Raw genomic sequence first — 21,313 nt, forward strand, 5'->3', positions numbered from 1 at the left:
CCTTTTGTGAATCACAGAGGAAAGGAAGTTGTAACTATGATAAACAACTATAATTCACCAGAGAAAGGGCAGACAGGGAGATTGAATGTCAGTTGTCCTTTTAGTTTGACTAATCAATTATTTTTTTCTCTTGACTGTTAGCAATGAGGATGCATTTAACCAGATGGCTGTAGCTCCTTTTCCATTACCCTCTTGCACTCAGGCTTCCAGTGAGGTAAGATGCTTTCCAATGTGTTATAAATGAGAACAATTAATCATAATTAGCTTTATATAATCCCAAACATGTATATAATTAAATCCTCCACTCCCCCTAACAGTGAGCATTAGAAATATCTTTTGGCTACAGGAAGAATAGCTATTAAGTGGTGTAATCAATGAACAAACATTTCCATAATGTAACTTAAGAGCCATTAAAGACAGAGATGAATTAGGCAGAAAACTTGCATTTATGCTATTATATTGATCAAGAAAAGTAAGCCAAAATTATTTCATTTCATAGTAGCAATACCTTAAAACTGATATTTAGGCAAGGTTTCTTTGGAGTTAAAATGTACCGTACTTCCTCTCAGTCCTTGAAAGGATGCAGAGAAATAGACAATAAGCTATCCAGAGTCTTCTGAAGTGGGTAGCCATAATAAATGTTAATAATGATAAATAATATTGGTGTGCAATGTAAGTATTCAAAAGTTGTATGACTAGGTTATGTACATTCATAAAAATAATTTCGTTGTCAAATAGGTCCAACTTAATTTCTGTGGATTTTTATGAAGTTATCCTATATTGTATAATTAGCAAGAACTGGATATCATTTAAATTCAGGTACTATTTTGGTTATGACCAGAACTGGTACCAGAAAATCTGTCATTAAGTGATATGGTTGTAAAGCACAACTTCACGTAATCATATCATTTAGTAATGGAAGTCCCAATTGTAACTCTAGAACTGTGTAGGTCGTTCAGGAAGAAGCAGGAGTCTTAGGTAAGCATAGACACATAGAAGATTGATGGCAGAAAAAGACTTTGTGGTCCATCTAGACTGCCTTTATATTATTTCCTGCCTTTTATCTTAGGATGGATATATGTTTATTCCAGGCATGTTTAAATTCAGTTACTGTGGATTTGTCTGCTGGAAGTTTGTTCCAAGCATCTACTACTCTTTCAGTAAAATAATATTTTCTCACGTTGCTTCTGATCTTTCCCCCAACTAACCTCAGATTTTCCCCCCCTTGTTCTTGTGTTCACTTTCCTATTAAAAACACTTCGCTCATGAACTTTATTTAGCAGACTTGGAGGCGAGAGTTGTGGGCAGATATTTGCCATGGATGGCAGGAGTGGGCTGTGGGCAGGCACTACAGAGTAGGGTAGGAGAAGCAACTTCTGCCTTCTGCCGGCTTCCCCATTGGCTTGGCATGCGGGAAGCCAGCAGAAAACGTCAGAAATCATGACCATGTGACAACAACTTGTGATTTTTATTCATTTTTATATTCATTTATTCATTTGTCCAATACACAAATACATAGGAAGAAAAATAGACATGTAGTAATATATATAAGGGTAAAGTGAACTTAGAGGAGAGGATATATGAAAGAAAGAAAATATATATGATAAGTGAGAGAAAGGAAAGACAATTGGACAGGGGACGAAAGGCACACCAGTGCACTTATGTACGACCCTTACTGGCCTCTATTAATTATGAGCTTGGTCCTATTAATTATGGCCTCTATTAATTATGAGCTTGGTACTGAGCATCCAGATTGTAATGACATAACTGCAGGGTTGCTGCAATGACCACAACTCCAAGGACCAGTCATAAGACCTGCTTCTTCAGCATCATCAAACTTTGAGTGTTCGTAACTTAACGACTACCTACATGAAACAAAGAAACTCAGAGAAATCTCCAAATCATTGCTGCTGCCTCATCCAGAATGAGCTGAAGCTTGGTATTCTTAAAGTCAGTTTCTACACCAAGCACAATTTTATGACATACATTACAGAAGACTATAGTTTTCTATTGGATAAGATGGTTCTTTGCCATTTAACCAGAAATCAGTTTGAAGAAGCAAATGTGTAAAACTGCAGCTTTTCTGTTGGCAGCTGGAGAAAGCTACTGGCTGGCTCTGACAGTACATTCTTTCCTGCCAGCAGGCAGAGGATTAAAAAAAAAGCACAGCAGCAGTGCAAATAGTGAGGAGGGAGCCAAGAACCAAAGCATCTGTGTGATGTGGTTGTGGGAGGGAAATGACAAAAGACAGAGCAGTGGCAGCAAAATGGATAAAGGTGGCTGAAAATGATAACAGCACTTTCCAGATTCTGCCTGGAATTACTTCTGAGCACATTATTTAAGGTCTTCTCATACCTGGAATCATGTATATAAGGATAAAAAACCCCAGACACAAACTGAGCAATGTGATACATGCAGTAGAATGCAGTGAAACATGTACAGATCTTCACATTGGAGAAACAACCACTTCACAAACACATGACACAACATAGAACAAACCCATCTGGACAAGATTCATCAGACCATCTGCATTTGAAAGACAAAGGTAGCTTCACTCCTCCACTCGAAACAGAATACCCTACGAGACTAGACTTTCAATCCTGGGCCTAGAAAGCTTAGAACTAAGATGCCTTAAACAAGATCTAAGTATTGCCCACAAGATCATATGCTGCAACGTCCTGCCTGTTGGCGACTACTTCAGCTTCAACCACAACAACACAAGAGTACAGAACAGATTTAAACTTAATATTAACCGCTCCAAACTTGACTGTAAAAAATATGACTTCAGTAACTGAGTTGTCGAAGCGTGGAACTCATTACCGGACTCCATAGTGTCATCCCCAAACCCCCAACACTTTACCCTTGTATTATCCACGGTTGACCTATCCAGATCCCTAAGAGGTCAGTAAGGGGCGAGTACAAGTGCACTAGAGTGCGTTCCGTCCCCTGTCCTATTGCTCTCCTATATGTCCTATACCTTTCTTCTATTCCTATATCTCTTCTTCTATTCTTTCATTGATATGTTCTATTCCTATAACTTCTATTCTTTCTTAGATATATTTTACTATGAGTATATCCTCTATAACCTTCATCATGTATTTTACTATGTGTATACCCACTATAACCCTCATTGTGTATTGGATAAAATCAATCAATAAACAAATAAATAAGATAGCAAAGTCCACATTCTAGACAGGGAGGACCACCAGTTTGAAAGAGTGATCAAAGAGGCCATCTCTATTAAGATTGAACAGAGTGGGAGTGATATGACCGCCCCTATCTGCTGTTTACTACTCAGACAACAGAGAAAGCAGATAAACATCCAAGTGACCTCAATTATTCTCAGAATGAGTGCTAATGACCAGATGATTGAAGTCCAGTTATCCTTTGAAAAAGCATATTTGGGACAATCATGACCTACATGATTGAGAATCTCCATAGATACATATATAGAATCCTGTTTAGGAAAAAGTCATTTTGTCCATCAAATTCAACCAAGCTGCTCAGTGCAGCTGAGTTAACCTAAATTTTAAGGACTATTTGAGTTTGTTACCTCGGAAAGCAATTGGCTCTTCCATCTAACTGATCTACTGTTAGAAAACTTCCATCTAACTGATCTACTGTTAGAAAACTGTCAGAATCTGCCTTCCTGTAACTTTAATCCATTGTGTATCCCATGTTCTAGAATGATGGAAGAAGATTTTGAAAGATGTTATAATTTCCCTGTTCAATCATCTGAACATACCTTTCACAGGAGTTAATTTATATTATCATAATAATTTGTGTTACCCTTCTCTGAAATGGTTATTCCTCTAAATCTTTAAGGATGTCTTGGAGGTTCCAAAATTGGACAAAGTACTATAAGAATGGTCTTACCAAGTCAAAGTACAATGACTTTTAAAAAAAATAAATAAGCTGTGCTTATATTTCATGGATTTTCCTTTCTCCTCTTTGTGAAGACAATGATTACTTTTTCCAGTTGTCTAGCATTTCCCCAATTCACTAGATTTTCTCTGAGGCAATATGGAAGGTTAAGGCAGGTTACCAGGTACTTCAGTAACCCTAGAGTACAATTCATCAGGTGCTGAAAATTCAAAGTCACTTTGGAGGATTGAATTCTCCTTCACAAAGCCAGATAAGAGATCTTGGGCCCCTCAATTTCTCTCCAGTCTAGGGAAGAGGCAAAATTGGTAATTCTGAAATCTTGCCAGAAAACCAACACTGATTTGAAGGCACGCATGCACAAATGGACACACACACACAAATATACTCTAATGGGGAAAGAACAAACAGCAGGGTGAAAAAGCAGGACTAAACTACGAGGCTGAAGGAAATTAAATCTCTCTCAACACTATATATACAGCCTGTCCGTAGCCTTCTTTGAAAAATGAACAGAATTGCCACCTACATCTGTAAGATCTTCAACTTCCTCCTGAGATTTCCATAGTTGTTGGTGATAACGGGTTGAAGCTGTTTCTTGCATTCTTCTTCTTCTCCAGAAGCATGACCAAGAATATATTATAATCAGTGAGTCTGATATGATTTGAAAATTCTTTTAATTTATCACTAAACATTGCTCCTAGTGTTTGAATGTACATTCTCTTTGTACTATTTAAAACAGAATGTCTACTTGGATTTGTGTAGCACCTAAACATGCTGGGCTGTGTGAATAACACAACAGAGACATATGCATGCAAAGAGAAAGTTATCAATCAACATGATTTCAGAGAAGGGAATTATATTCTACTGCATTTATCAAAGTATATGTTGCTTATAAAATAAAGGTTTCAATAATTGAAGGGAAAAAATGATTGATTGCCTACCAGCCTGCTTGAGTATATCTCTAAAGTATGTCTGTAGGGGTCAAATCAGACTCTGATTTTAAAATGTGATTAACAACTACACTTAGATTTCTAAAAATATAATGCCATCAGATGTGAGAAGTGAAATTTTTAAATGAAAACTATAACCTGTAGGATGGGAAACTTTCAGTAAAATATCTTTGTTCACATAAATGCCCCTATTAAGATTCTACATGTGGTGGTATTCAGTACACCAAAAGAGGAAAATGTTAAACAATAAAATGGACAGTAAAGCTAGTATGAAATCAGGGTTTCACTTGGCTGAAAATACCCATTAAAATTAATGCTTCACTTTTCCATAAAGTGGAAGTAATAATGTAGTTATTAATGTTATGCTGTTATATTCATCAGACTAGCTCCTAATCATGCTATCCTCACAGTCCTCAAAATAAGTACTTTATCTGTAGTATCCTTTCCAAATGGGCAAACAAATTTGAGTGTCAAACGTGGTAAAGTTCTTCCAACTTCAATCACATGGATGGATGGATGGATGGATGGATGGATGGATATATTCATATCCACAACTTACATTCAAACAAATAAATAAATAAAGGTAAAATGGGTTAGATTCAATGGCAAATAAGTGATAGTTTAATCAAATTGTACATTTTATATTTATCTTAGAGAATGTTATAGGCAAAATTTGATAAATTCTTAGTCACAGGACAATGACAACGAGTGGTTACTTCTGGACTGAAAACCAAATACTAGCTTGCTGCCTCAACAGAAGCAGCAGCATGACAATTTATTCATTCATTTATCTATTTGATTTGATTTGATTTTTATGCCGCCCTTCTCCTTAGACTCAGGGCGGCTTACAACAATGTTAGCAATAGCACTTTTTAACAGAGCCAGCCTATTGCCCCCACAATCCGGGTCCTCATTTTACCCACCTTGGAAGGATGGAAGGCTGAATCAACCTTGAGCCGGTGATGAGATTTGAACCAATGACCTATAGATCTACAGTCAGCTTCAGTGGCCTGCAGTACAGCACTTTACCTGCTGCGCCACTCCGGCTCAATTGCTGATCTTCATAAAATGAATTGAACATGGTATATCAAAAACTAATATTTTATAATTTATGTATCCATATTGATTAGGATAACAGCAGCAAAGCTGAAAAACTTGTGATTGAAGACCAGCAAGTTAAGGCAGACCAGCCAACAGAAAATGTGAGTATTTTAATTCTATTATTTTAATTTTTAAAAAGAAGTAGTTTTATTAGTCATTGTTTCAGTTTTATTTTATATATTAACAATTAAAGGAGACATTAATAGCTTTTCGTTAGGAGTTTATCTTTCCATATTTTCTTCATACATTCATGTTACAAATTAAGCCAAATTGTTGGAGATGTGGTCATAAAAACAGAACCTATTTCCACATGTGGTGGACATGTCCCCAAATTTAAAAAATCTAGCATAAAACACAAATTTGGATAAAAGAAATGGTATAGCAAAAGTTGGAATTAAAACCAGAAATATTTTTACTTGGCATTTTGGAAAAACCAGTGAAGAAAGAACATGACTATCTAATTCAGCACATAACAACAGCAATAAGGATAAATATTGCACAATATTGGAAGCAGGAAACAACGCCATCCGAAATAAGTCTGATTAAAAATATTCTCGATTGTGCAGAATCAGATAAGATGACAATGAAGCTTAAAGGCAAAGAAGATTTAAAGTATTATGAAATATGGAAAGAATTTTATGAATGGCTTGAAAAAAGGGAGAAAAAGGGAAGCTATATAAAAAACTTGTGAATGAGTTTAAAAGGGTTTAAAATATTAGATATATTTAAGAACTTTGTAACAATTGACTATATATATGTGAGAAGATAGGTAAAGAGGATCAAAAAAACATAAGTTATACTTATGTCCGAATAGTATCCGCTGGTAATATTCACCGTATGATAAACTGATAAGTTAAAACTAAGCTGTCAACGAGACAGCAGGAATGGGGTGGGGTTATGTACAGTCTGTTTTTGTTATGTCAGTAGTTTTCTCTTTCACTTCTTTTTCTGCTTGCTTTGATGGTGAATGTAAAGATGTAATGATTGAGAAAATGTCCTTTTAAATGTATATATCTGAAAAATTATATAAGAAAAAAAGAAACTGGTTTTCCAAAAACAGATAATTTATTCCTAGAATATTCACTGTCCATTCCTGCTTTGTTTAGAATTTTATACGAAGTTAAAATTTCAAAGCTTATTCTCTTTTTCTTTTTGCCTCTCCCAGCTTCGAAACCAGTTACAGCAAACAACATTTTCAACAGAGAACCCCATCCCCATCAATTTACATGATATTTCTTTGATCCCTGAAACATCTTATCCTCCTGAGACAGAATTCAACAACCAAAGTATGAAATGTTTATTTCCATCTGAAGAAGTACTTTGCATTAATCCTCAGAATTTAGGGTGGTAATGTTTGTTTGTTTGTTTGTTTGTTTGTTTGTTTGTTTACTTACTTACTTACTTACTTATTAGATTTGTATGCCGCCCCTCTCCGTAGACTCACATATGGTAAATATCTTAAGACTAGTGATGGGCGAACCCAATGGTGTTCGATTTCGGCAAGTTTGGACGAACTTCATGCAAAGTTCGGCCGAATCCGAACTCCGAATGGTCCATGGCGTCAAATCTCCACCCCCGGAATCCCATCGTTTTTTATTTTTACCGGTTTTTTAATTTTTATTTATTTTTATTTTTACCAAAAAGGACGCCGCAGCAGGGCTGCAAGCAAAGGGAGGTCCTTTCATGTAAAAATAAATCACTTCTTGGATTCCATCCTTCCTCCATTATTCTAGTGCCGCCCCCGGAATCCAGGAAGTGGTCACCTTTACGTGCTTAGCAACCTGCCGGTATACATGACGCCCCTGGAATCCCTTCGTGGGATTCCCCAGTTCCTTTTGTGCCTCCCTCCCACCCTCCTGACCGGCCAACAGCTCCCCGGTGTTCGCCTTCCTCTGCCGCCACCGGCACCCAGCTCCTCCTCCTCTTCTCTGCAGATGACAGCTGGACGGTGGTGCTTCGCGGTGCTCGGCATGAACGCCAAACCGCAGCACAATTTTTTTAAAAAATGTGATTTCAGGTTTGGCATGCTGAACACCGTAAAATTTGGTACAGACCCGAATTGTGCAGGTTCGGTTCGCCCAACACTACTTAAGACACTTAAGTTGTTTGATGTATTGCTTAAATTACAGCAACAATAACTATGACGTCTCAATTTTTTTCAATTTTCAATTTCCAAACATTGGGGTGCTCAAAGGTGGTGATATATCTTGGGCAGGGGTGGGCTACTGCCTAGATGGAGTGGAACGCAGTGGAGTAGCAAAAATGGAGCTCCACCCCAGAGCACCCAATTTGCACTAAAAGATGTTGAAAGAAAATGCAGGGCATCCTGCATAAGCCACACCCATAGTGTGGTAGTAAAAATTTTGGTAGCCCTTCACTGATCTTGGGGATGTAAAGATATTTTGGTTAATTGTATTTAATATAATTTAGATATGCTTTAAGTAACTACATTTTTAACATTTGTTGTATTTAGAACGTCCTTTTTATTTTTCATAGAAATGAAAAGGTTTTTTTAATGAAGTTTCTTTAATGTCTTATTTTTCTGCAGTGGCTCTTATCTTCTGTGCATTTAATTAAAATATTTGTCACCTTGACATAGGATGTGTGTTTTAATGCTTTTGGATTCGATCCAAAAGCATTAAACCTAAACTACATATAAACATACAGAAGAGCATTAAGAACTGAAAATTTCCATTCTTCATTTATGACTTATGTAAACAAAATGATATGGAGAGGGGAGAAAAATCGCTGTTAGTCACAAAACCTAAAATTCCAACTGGATTTTACGTTTAAAAAAAATCTTGTTCTGTATTTAATGGCATAGTGATAGCAGAATCTATTGTCTATCTAGATTGAAAATATACCAATAAAATATATTGCAAGGGAGCAATCTCTGCTCAGCTGAAACCATTTTCCTTCATTTCAATGGATTCTCTTTTTGGAAATAACCATTTCAATGCAATATTATATAAATATATATAAATTGTCCCTATTGTACTTCAACTGTCCCTTCCTTCCTTCCTTCCTTCCTTCCTTCCTTCCTTCCTTTCCTTTCCTTTCCTTTCCTTTCTTTTCCTTCCTTCCTTCCTTTCCTTTCTTTTCCTTCCTTCCTTCCTTCCTTTCCTTTCTTTTCCTTCCTTCCTTCCTTCCTTCCTTCTTTTCCTTTCTTTTCCTTTCCTTTCTCCCTTCCCTTCCCTTTCTATTATGTTTCTTTAATCAGATCCATTACAACATCTAATATATTCCTCTGCAATGTGTTTACATAACGCTTACAAACTGTATGGACTAATAATTTTTATTTTTGATGTAGACAACTTTCCACCACCTCCAGTAGATCCAGCAATATGCTCAATCGTTCCTGGCCAAGAAATGACTATTGAAATATCCAAAGGACGATCAGGTCTGGGACTCAGTATTGTTGGAGGAAAGGATACACCACTTGTAAGTTGTTTGTTCTGAATGGAGAGAAAGTGTGTGTATAATTGACAATTTTTACAAATGGGCAAATCCTCTCAGTTCTGGGATAGCAAAATAAAGAAAATAGAAATGTGATCTGAGAACATTAAGGTAGAGAAACTATCATGGGCAAGGGAAGGTTAATTTTTCATTATCAAAATTAGATAACAGCATCGGTGCTGAACAAGCAAGTTCAGAGAGCACCAAGGACCTCTCAAGTCAACCCACAATGACAAATGTTTTCCTTTATTGTAAGGACAATGTGCTTATTCTTCTCCAGCCCCATGAAATATGAAACTGAGACTAGATAATGAGAGAAGCATTGTTAAATGCAATGCAAATAGAATTTTTAAAAAGATATTATACTAAGCACATCTTATTATATTTACTCTTTCTGCAGCAACTGCAGAACAATTTGGTTAATTGTATTTAATATAATTTAGATATGCTTTAAGTAACTACATTTTTAACATTTGTTGTATTTAGAATGTCCTTTTTATTTTTCATAGAAATGAAAAGGGTTTTTTTAATGAAGCTTCTTTAAAGAATAGTTTTGATTAACTGTTGCAGCAGTTAGTCAAAAATTAGTCTTCCTGGAATAGGGAGATTGTAGAGTTAAAATGTAATTTTTTGCTAAGAATGTAGATAAGTGTCAGCTCTTCAAAGTTATCCAGATCAAGAAACAGACTTCACAAGACAACTAAAAGTCAATGTTATTTATATTGAATGTACTTTGGAAATCTGAGTTTGTTTTCCTCCTCTATATTATACTGACTCAGGGGGGACCTAGACTGACCTCTTTCTAACATTGCCTCTACTTTTCTCAAGGCTTAAGGAAGGCTTCTGCCATTTCTTTTTCTAACAGCTTCTGAATATTTCCCTCAAACCAATCTCCACGATACTCTACAGTGCTTAATTTCCAACTTTCTTAGGCTGATAGAATAATATTTTTCAAGTTAAGTGAATTCTTTTCTACAGGTTAGTCCTTGAATGTCCCATGAATTAAACTGGAAAAATGTTACCGGTTTTATCTTGTGGAAGTCTTAGGATTGAAACATCACCTGCCCTTTGAGCTTTAATCAACACGACATTGTTATTTCTTTGACATAGTATGCATAGTAATGAAGACTGGCCTCTTTCTGTTCATGATAGGAACTACTGGCAATAGTTAAATAGGCTCTTAACTCATTACCACTCTCTAACTTAATTAGGGCCATAGATTTTATAGAGAAATTCTAAAACCAGAATTGTCTTCCATTCAGTTATCCTGCCTCAAAGATGATTTAGTTTAATCTCCTAAGGGAGATATTCCATAAACTAGAGCACTGAACTACACTTCATCTGAACATGTAAGAGGCTGGCCAATTGCAGCAGAGGCGGAGTAACAACGCGGACACAGAGCTGGATTTAAAACTGGGCCATTTTTATTAATTAAAATTAATCAATATTTAATTAATTTAATTCAACCTAACATGGACCCACAGTGGTCAACTGAATTACTTCCGGGGCAGAAATGACGTCAGAAAAACTTCCGGGGCAACTATGGGCATAGCTCCATGCTGATCCAGGTGAAGGGGCAGCGCCCACACCTGGATCCCAGCCATGCCATGCATGTGGGAAGTCTCACTGTCCAACCCCATAAAGGTGATTGGAATGGGCGAGACCCAAAGGCAGGTTCTCCCCAAATTGCTCAGATCGAATTAAAGGCACCATGAGCCCTTGGAGAGAATCTGCCAATCATTTCCAAGATGCCCAACGGAGAACACGCAGTTGCTAAACAATTTCCCAATTTTCGCCCCTAACCTGCCAACCCAATGACCAAAGGTAAGCCAATTAGCACTAATCGGGGAGCGAAGCACCCCCTAACCATCCATCCCACACCGCAGTGTGGAATAGGTGAAAAAACGGTCGCAGAAAATACTGAAACCGCCAAAAATTCCTATTCGGCCCCCTAAAGGTGACCCTGGTAGCACACTGAAAGATAGGGAGGGCGGGCGGGTGTTCACCTGCTCGTTGTCGGGGCGAAAAGGAAGCCCCGAGCCTGCAAGATCCCGGCCACAAAATGGCGGCATGCCATAAGATCGCGTCTCCCTGGCCCTGCAGCAAATCCGGGCCTGAGGTAAGTCGCTGGCCAGGCATTATGAGGACTTAAGTGACTATATTTGGGGTGATGGGAAAAGAATGCAGAGACCAAAAGGAAACTATAGCTTTGCTTTATCTGTGCATTATCTTTGCCAATTATGGCTGTGATAGCAAATAATTATATCACTTTATATTGTCTTAATTATTTTAATTTAAATCTGCAGGTTTTTAGTATTTTAAAATTGTTCATTTTTAATTATTTATTATAATATACTGCTTTGAAAATCATCTAGGGTAACTCCAGATATCTTTGTATAAATAAACAGTGAGCTTAACCTTTGTATTTTGTAGCCACTCAAGGTTCTCTGTAAATTTAACCTAATAAATGAAGTTAATGTTCAATAATGTAAATACATATGGCCACTATTAAAAATGTCCCTGGGGGCAATTTCTTCATCTACTGTAATTTTAAATTTGTCAGAAACTGTGACCCAGGTACCTAAATCTTGATCAAAAATTGTGCTTTAACCTCACCTGCAATTCCAAGAAAAGAGATTTTGAAATATCAACTTTCTTAGTACATAAAAAAATTATGTGACCTTTAGAGGACAATTATAGTTTAATGGTCTTGAAAATTGAAGAGCATACAGTCAATCAATCTCCTTCCTGTTTTGACACAATCCCAATTTAGTATTTATTTTTCTCCTACTTGGAATCTAACATGTGGGTCTTGTTTCTGTTCTCCTTACTCTGAAAATAATGATTTGTGACAGGTTATTTAAAGAAGACTTTCTTTTTTAAACATCGTCTGATACTCTTATACTCTGTGTTTTCTCCAGGAACCATCAATACAGCATTAACTTTACCAGAGTTGCTTTATTAGTGAAAAGGGTGGCATAGAAATGAAAAACAGATAGATAGATAGATAGATAGATAGATAGATAGATAGATAGATAGATAGATAGATAGATGATAGATGATAGATGATAGATGATAGATAGATAGATAGATGATAGATGATAGATGATAGATAGATAGATAGATAGATAGATAGTAAGTAGACATATTTTTTTTAAAAAAATTGCAAGATAGCTATAGGCCTAAGATGTATTAGCCTGAATTTTGCAGCTTAAGCATAATTTTCTTATTCTAATCCCTGCTTATTTAACACATTTTGGGAGTGGGGTTAGTGCAGCTACCTCATTAAAACAAGTAGTTATTTGGTTCACCCTTTTGACAATTTTGTTTGCCTTATTAAAAACACATATCTACCATCTGCTCTAGAGTATGACTGCCATAAATATTTTTAAAAAACAATTAAATCATTAAAATTTAAATTACTTTTAATATATCTCCGAGTTTTCGAAGAAGGTCAGCATACAAATCTAATAAATAAATAAATAAATAAATAAATAAATATCACAACAAAAGCTGGATTTTTTTTATAACAGTACATTGAAAGAATGCAAATGAGTATTGTTATTAAAATGGTAAGTTTTAAATCTGAAAAAAAAACATGACTGTAAAGGCACTAGTAAACAATCGGCAATAGTGGAACCTAGCTATAAGATTCAACTAAGCATAAGGCTAATATTAGTGGTTTCCTTGAAACCATTCGATAGTTTTGTATGAAAAACTACATTCAAATACATATGGATATACTTTCTTTCAAATTAAAAAAGTAATGAAGATGAAATGTCTCTCTTGACTTCAACCCCCAGCTTTCTTTGGCAGCAATATTATTTACCATTGTCATCTTCAGATATATATATATTCCAATTTAGCCTGCAGCTATAGCTTTCCAGGTGGTGTCCCACCACCATAGGATCATGTCCAATCCTATTAACATTTTAAGATTACATCCTGCCATCTGCATGCATGCATGCAGGCCAAAGAATGCCCTCTGACATATAGTCAGACTTAATTTGGGATCCATTTTATCACTTTCCTTGCCCCAAACACACAGCTGCCTATTTTATTGCAGTGGTACTTGGCTTTGCATTTGAGTTGTTAATGCTGTTTGAACTTAATGACAACTATACACGAATCTGGGTATGTTCCCTATCCAAGAATGCAAACTTCCATACCCATATGTAAATTTTGCCTATCTTCTAATTGTTATTGAAACTGAAGTGCAAGGTGTAATCATTTTCCTGGAGCAGAATTACCAAACTGTGAACAGGTCCCACATTTGGCTTATTATTTGGAGTTCAGAAAACCCATAATAACACATCTTGGCCTTCCTATTGTCTGTTCTAAATGGGCTCTGCTCAGTGGTGAAATCTACCGACCTTCCCTACTGGTTTGGAGGCATGCAGTTTGCCTTTTGTGCTTTGCCATTGTGCAGAGAGTTAAAACCAAGAAAATGGTGGTGTCTGGGTGGGTGGGTGGAGCCTCACACTGTTGCTGCTACCGATTCTTCAAACCACTGGCGACTGTCCCTACCGGTATACCCAAACCAGGCCATACCGGTAGCATTTCACCCTAGCTCCAGATATAAATACTGTATCTCATTGCAACATGGTGTTTCTCTATGATCATTGACAGAAATTATGATGACATAGCCAATTAGTATACTTTCTACAATAATCTTGTTCAAGGTCATTTGCAGGGTAGAGACCCACATGAAAATGACCAGAGTCATTAGTACCATCTTGACTTCTTCTTTTTTTTATCCATACCCCGTAAATATCCTTGATCAGGTACAAGTAGCTTGTAAACTGAATTTCACTATAGCCATGCATCATATGAAAAAAGCATGGCTGTAAAAAAGAAGAATGCATATGAAAGTAAAAGTAGTCCTTGACTTAGGAACAGAACTGAGGCCAGAATTTATGTTGTTAAGTGAGAAATTTGTTAAGTGAGTTTTGATCCATTTCATGACTTTTCTGGCCATATTTGTTCAGTGAATAACCGCAATCGTTAAATTAGTAACATGATTGGCAAATGAATCTGGCTTCCCCATTCACTTTGCTTGTCAAGAGATTGCAAAGGATGGTAACATGACACTGCGACCGTCATAAATATGAACCAGTTGTGAAGCATCCAAATATTAATCACGTGGCCATGGGAATGCTGCAATAGTTATAAGTATGAAAAATGGTCATAGGTCATTTTTTTCAGTGCCATTGTAACTTTGAATTAAATAAATGAACTGTTATAAGTCAAGGACTACCTGTACTAGAATAGAATAGAATTCTTTATTGGCCAAGTGTAATTGAACACACTAGGAATTTGAAAGTTATAGTTTGTGCAACATAAAATCTGCATATCTTACCTTAGACCACAGGTCGCCAACCTGTGGTCCATGGACCACTGGTGGTTCACGAGAAAATTTGGGTGGTCCGTGGAGAAATCTTGACCTCTGGGCCAATAATTAATCCAGTCCAGGAAGAAGAAAGGAAAGGAAAGGAAAGAAAAAAGAAGAAAAGGAAAGAGGAGAGGGAGGGGAGAGACTACAACTCTGGAATGTGGGATTGACTTTCCCAACAACATCAGCAAGCCACCGTCAAATAAGCTTCAATTATTTTGTAATAATTACACTACCTTTAATAATTTTATTACAATTAAACAACCTTTGAAGATCTTGTTACAATTGAAATAAGAACTTATGGTTTTGTTATAATTAAATAAGCATTTATAATTTTGTTATGTTAAATAGGTGCATTTCATATTAATAAAATGGAAGTTCTCTGATCATTATTTTATAAATGTATTTATCTTTTTAAAAAAAACATATTAGTGGGCTGTGGGACTTTAAATTATGAATTTGGTGGCCCGTGGGATTTAAAAGTATGACCTTGGTGGTCCCTCAGGTCCAAAAGGTTGGGGACCCCTGCCTTAAACTATACCGTTATCCTTGTCTAAGATAAGATATGCATGTCTTTAATACCTGAGTCTGTTTGTTTGGGAGGCAGTCTGAAAAATGACTGCTCTACTATTAAAAAAACCACTTTCTAATTTTCTGCTCATCTGGTTGCATTTTTCTTCTCTCCCTCCCCCCAAAACTATATTGCTCTGTGAGCATGTGAAAACCATATATTCATATCTGCAATTATAATTTAATTATGCAGCTTCCTGTAAACAGATTGATTCCTGAATCGGCAGTAGTTTGCGGTTCTGTGGTATTCTGTAAATAAATGGCCACTAATGTCCCTCAAAACCCAAACACACAGTAATTAGAAATATGATATAGCAGTGTAACATTTTCCAATAGCATCATAGTTGTAAATACTCATAACCGTGAAGTTTAAAAGAAAAAGGGAAGCTTCAAAACAATCCTTTGATCAAAAGAACTGCTTTAGGGCAAAGATGTTGTTACTTTTCTCCTTGTCTTTTTCGTTTCGTGTCACCTTGCTCTGAGTGTAGTGTTGCTTCAGGAAAGAGATTTTTTAAATTGAACACATTCTTCTGAACTCCCACTAGCTACACTGTCTACTATCAACCGCTTTATATCAATAATAAATTTCAAATGTTAAGTTGAAAGAAAGAATGGGTAAGATTCGCTCTCCATATTGAGAGTAACTTTTTAGAAGCATTTTGAAATTTATGTCTGGTTCTCTTTTCTTTGGTCGCCACATGCATGTTGGGCAGGAATTTGCAGTGATGATTTCAAAGAACTTTAGATATTTATGCTAATTTTACTATAACTGTAAGTTTGCAGAAAAAGCTATACAGTATATCAATTGTGGAAGTGAAAGAAATTGAAGAGAAAAAGGTGGAAAATTTTGCTACTAGACATACAATTATAATTAAGTCATGTTCAAAGGATACCACAAACAGTTTTGTAAATGTTTGTTCTTAGCGTTCCTTTAAAATTTAAAGGAAGATTTACATTTTCAATTCCCTTTTAAAGAAATGTTTGTACTTTTATCTCTCTGAAAGAGATGGATGGCCTAGATATACGAAATATAAATGAAAAGGAGAAAGAAGAGTGGGGGTAGGTAAGGAGAGAGGGAGGGAGGGAGGGAGGAAGGAAGGAAGGAAGGAAGACTTGGCAAATGGCCCTTCCTCTCTCCCTTCCTTCCTCCCTTCATTTAGCACAGGACAACAGTCTGGAAGCCCATTGAGTTTCTTTAAAAAATATGATTAAAATTATATTTGGTGTATTTATTTTCGAGGCTTGTTAGATGTAATTTTAATCACATTTCCTAAAGAAACTACAAGAGCGTACAGACTATTGTCTCATGCTAATGTGTTAGCCTTGCCAAAGATTGTTTCCAGATAAAATTAAGATTATTTTTTTGGAAGGAGAGATAAAATGATACTGTAATGATGGGGAAATGGAAGCAAATTAATGCTTTCTGAAAACAAGATTTTTATGTTCTTGGAAGGGCAAAAGGACCTCAGTTTGCATGCATGAGAATAATTGCTAATTTTGTCAGGACTATATACCTGATAGTAAAATATTTCTGACAGAGATTGTCCAATTTTATTTTGAATTGTCTGAACCAGAGTGTAAAATGAGGAACAACTCACTTAACAGTACCTTGCTTAGCAGCATAAATTTTGGGTTTGTTTGTGGTTGTAAGTCGAGGATAAACTGTATACCTATCACAGACCTGTGAACGCCTTCTCAGTAATCATGATTACAAGGAGGGCTATCTCAGATGTATTTCGTTTATTTCATTTATTTATTTATTTATGTATTTATTTTGTTAAACAAATATAGAATTATAGTTTGTATTAACGTAACATAAGTTGAAAGTAGTGATAGGATAAAAAGACAGTAGAACAGGGACGGCAGGCACAATGGTGCGCTTATGCATGCCCCTTACAGACCTCTTAGAAAAGGGGAAAGGTCGACTGTAGATAATGTAAGGTTGAAGATTTTGGGGTTAGGCGAAGAAACAACAGTGCAAGGTAATGAATTCCAGGCGTTGACCACTCGATTGCTGAAATTGTATTTTCTGCAGTCTAGTTTGGAGCGATTTACATTTAGTTTGTATCTATTACGTGCTCTTGTGTTGTTGTTGTTGTTGTTGTTGCTTAAGGTGAAGTAGTCAGTAATGGAGAACATTAACAACAGTTAAATCAGTTCGGATGCACCATATTTGTAAATTATTTAAACATAGTATTTGAAGTCTGGAGGAGTAAGGTAATTTGTTTCAAGAGGAGGAGTGAAGGACTCTTCTTGGGAAGTATTTCTGGACTCTTTCAATTGTATTAAAGTCTGTTATGCAATGTGGGTTCCATATAGGTGAGCTGTATTCAAGAATTGGTCTGACAAATGTTTTGTATGCTCTGGTTAGCGGTTCAGTGTTTCTAGAGAAGAAACTATGTAAGATTAAGTTTACAACTCTTAATGCTTTTTTGGCAATGCTTTTTTGGCAATTTTGGCAATGTAGATGCTTCCTCTGCTGCCTTACCCAACACCCATCGAATCAGGCAAAGATGTTCCCACTCTCCCAAACTTTTTGGTAGTTTTGGATTCTACAATGGATTCTACATTGCCCATTCAGAACTGAAAGAAGTTTTTTTTTTAAGCAAGAAGGATAGAATGATTGAGTCCTATGCTATGAATCAGTTTCAGTTTGTCAGAATTCTGAAATTACAGTACAGATATTCAAACTTGAATCTGACCAGTGGGAAGTATAATGAATCTATTAACCTACTGTGATTTGGACACTATATTCTATTGATGTAGTTGCATACAATATTAAAGAAGGACTTAAACGTTTACGCAATGCCTGTTGATATTTAATATATTTACATTATGTGTAATGGGAAATTTGACGTGTAATTACCTCCTTCCCTCCCTTCCCATCTGTCTATCAGTCATTCTATACAGTATTCTGAACTACAAGTTTTCAAATGGTTAAATATTGATATAAAGGTTATATATTTCTCTAGGATGCCATAGTCATTCATGAAGTTTATGAAGAAGGAGCAGCTGCTAGAGACGGTCGACTTTGGGCTGGTGATCAAATTCTGGAAGTAAGTTTCAAATTTATTTCCTTGAATATTTCTCTTGTCTTCAGTATAATTGTATGGATGTGTTGTTAATGCCTTAAGATTGAGAATTTGTTCCAGCTGGGCAGTGCAGGGATTCAAAATCCAATATTAATTTTTGGGTCCTACAAATATATCTTAACAAATATTACATAATTTATAAATATTCTTATAGGGTATGTGAGGTGATTTCAAATCAGTCTTCATTCTTACCAACTACCTGGACAAGTCCATTAAGTTTTCTTGGCAATATTTTTAAGAAGTTATTTGCCGTTGCTTTTTCCCCAGGGCTGAGAGAAAGTGATGGGCCAAGAGGCATCCAGCCAGTTTTGTGTCCAAGAAAGGGCCACAACTAATTGTCTCCTGGTTTTCAGCTCACTTTCATTAATTAAATGCACTAAAATAGCTGTCACCTATGTACTATGGCTTCAATTTTGAAGGCAATGTTTTGCAAGACAATTACATTAATAATGTAAAGTAGATGTTGAGGGAGGGCTTAAAAAATGTCCTTACGTATGAAAATTGCTTTGTCAGAGATGAATATACTATAATAGCAGATCTGTTCCCTAATTATATTAAGATACATGTTCCACATTGCAAGAGTCGTAGTTAAAACTGAAATATATTTTTACTTGGCCCTGATGATAATGAAAACAGTGTTCTGACTCCCTTCGCAATTTAATATTAATATTTGTTTTAAGGCCAATTTAAAGCTTTGCTGTGGTATGGTGTGCCATCTATTGGAATATAGAAAAATATTATTTTGCTTTCCAAGGATAGAATTGCAAAAACTTTTAAAAATACAGGTAGATCTTTATTTTATGCATACAAAACATCAGGATCAGAAAGCAATATTTACCCATGAACAAATCTTACTGAAATTAGTAGACATGTAGAGTTTCAGTTTTTATTCCTTCAGAAAATCTATAGAACTTGTTTTTTTATCATGATGTTTTACACTAAGGATTTTGGGAAATCTACACTTTCAAATAATGTTATCAGAAATTAAGAATGGATATAGTCTTACTCAATTATTTAAGAAGCATAAGTAATAAGTGATTTTATATAATATAAGCAGAAGGAAGCTATTGTTTATTTTAGTAAATTATACAGAACAATATTTATGAATAAGTGCTGATTCAACTAGAATGCTCAATCATGGTAGAATCTTTTACAAAAATAATCCAGGACCTTCTAGTTTCCGAATTATGGTTAACTATAATCTACATATTAGTTTAGTAATTCTGAACTCTAATGGCCACTGTAGCTAATCAAAGTAAAGAAAATTCATCATTTCACTCCTAACTTGTTCTCACTAAGATCAATCAGACTTTAGAGTTCAAAGTGAATAAACTTCCTGGATCAAATGGGTTGAGATGAAAACTGCCTTCTTGAAATGTTTAACCATGATTTTTATCTTTCAAGTGAATTGGAAGAATTTTTGGTGTCTGTGTAAGCATTAACTCTAACCTGGGATAGAGAGGCTGGAATGGCAAAAGCAATATTCCAAAAATGTAATTTTGGGGGGAAACCATTTCTTTTTGAGAAGTCGTGGGAAAATTTATTTATTTATGCACTTATTCATTTAATTGTTAAATTTATTTGCCAGCTATCTTGTCACAAGGCAACTCTGGGCAGCTTATGCTAATTTTCCTCCACTATAATGCACCTCTGTTACCAAACTAATTAAAATCCAGTAAGTAAACTTAAGTACATCTTAAGTACACCAAATGCTTTATTTTATTTTAGGTTAATGGCATAGACTTGAGAAGTGCCAGTCATGAAGATGCTATCACTGCCTTAAGGCAAACCCCTCCAAAAGTGCAGCTTGTTGTCTATAGAGATGAAGCTCATTATAAAGATGAAGACAATTTGGAGATTTTCCTTGTAGACCTACAACGGAAAATGGGCAGAGGATTGGGACTTAGCATTGTAGGGAAAAGGTAAGGAATATTTAGCTGATCATAATTCAATTTAGATGTTTCTTGCAGTAAAAACAGAGAGGGCATGCCAATGTCATAGTGGCACTTACTGCTACATTATATTTATGCAATTTACATAATGTGCTGAAATTATTATAAGTGCTATGCTAGCAATTATACTAGCATTTTACCAGTTCAAGGGCAGTAGGCTTAAAATGAACTATTTAGTGGAACACTGTGTGCTTTCAATCATATTGTTTTGTGCAATGACATTGTGATTCTGTGTGCAAAAGTAAATTGATAGAAATTGCTTCTTATATGAAAATGTATTGATGATTACAATTTAACTATATAGCAGAACAATTTGCCATGCCACAGTAAATTGGCCTAAGTGACAGAATGTGACCTTTCTCATTGAGGAGGCCATCAATGAAAATTGCCTTTAGCTATATTGTTGTCTTTAGAAAAGTAATAACAGCAGTCCTGGTTGTGGGCTGTGTAATTGCAGATAAATAACATATATAGCTTAGTTGTTTAATAATACAGTGCATATGTTGCCTATATTGTTAGAACTGGAAGTGGCGTATTTATCTCTGACATTGTCAAAGGAGGAGCTGCTGACCTTGATGGGCGACTAATTCAAGGAGATCAGATATTATCTGTCAATGGTGAGGATGTCAGACAGGCTTCCCAAGAAGTGGTAGCCACCATTCTTAAGGTAAGTATGCAGCTGAGTCTATGTAAAATGTGACGCCTTTCAGAAGTATTAAGTTCAGTCTCATCAAAACAAGCACAATGGGAGCTTCAAGTTTGAGTGCTACAATTTATATGTATCTTTTATGTTTAATCATCCACTGTATTTAATTTTAACTGTAGTTAATGGAAATAAACCACATTTTTCAGTAAAGTATTTAGAAGATATATATATATATATATATATATATATATATATATATATATATATATATA

At 35.7% G+C, this 21,313-nt stretch overlaps 1 protein-coding gene across 8 annotated transcripts in view; it reads left to right on the forward strand.

The window, feature by feature from the left end:
- The window catches only part of PATJ (PATJ crumbs cell polarity complex component), a 206,103-nt gene that overhangs the window by 148,263 nt on the left and 36,527 nt on the right, over positions 1-21,313 (forward strand). For all 8 annotated transcript variants that reach the window (XM_070746039.1, XM_070746046.1, XM_070746045.1 and 5 more), the window contains 7 exons: positions 142-214; positions 5,963-6,034; positions 7,099-7,219; positions 9,244-9,374; positions 18,324-18,407; positions 20,172-20,365; positions 20,915-21,062. In XM_070746039.1, the coding sequence (XP_070602140.1) occupies positions 142-214; positions 5,963-6,034; positions 7,099-7,219; positions 9,244-9,374; positions 18,324-18,407; positions 20,172-20,365; positions 20,915-21,062 (823 nt within the window). The remainder of the gene's footprint in view (positions 1-141; positions 215-5,962; positions 6,035-7,098; positions 7,220-9,243; positions 9,375-18,323; positions 18,408-20,171; positions 20,366-20,914; positions 21,063-21,313) is intronic.

The sequence above is a fragment of the Erythrolamprus reginae genome, chromosome 3 (genome assembly GCF_031021105.1).
Source record: "Erythrolamprus reginae isolate rEryReg1 chromosome 3, rEryReg1.hap1, whole genome shotgun sequence".
NCBI lineage: Eukaryota > Metazoa > Chordata > Lepidosauria > Squamata > Dipsadidae > Erythrolamprus > Erythrolamprus reginae.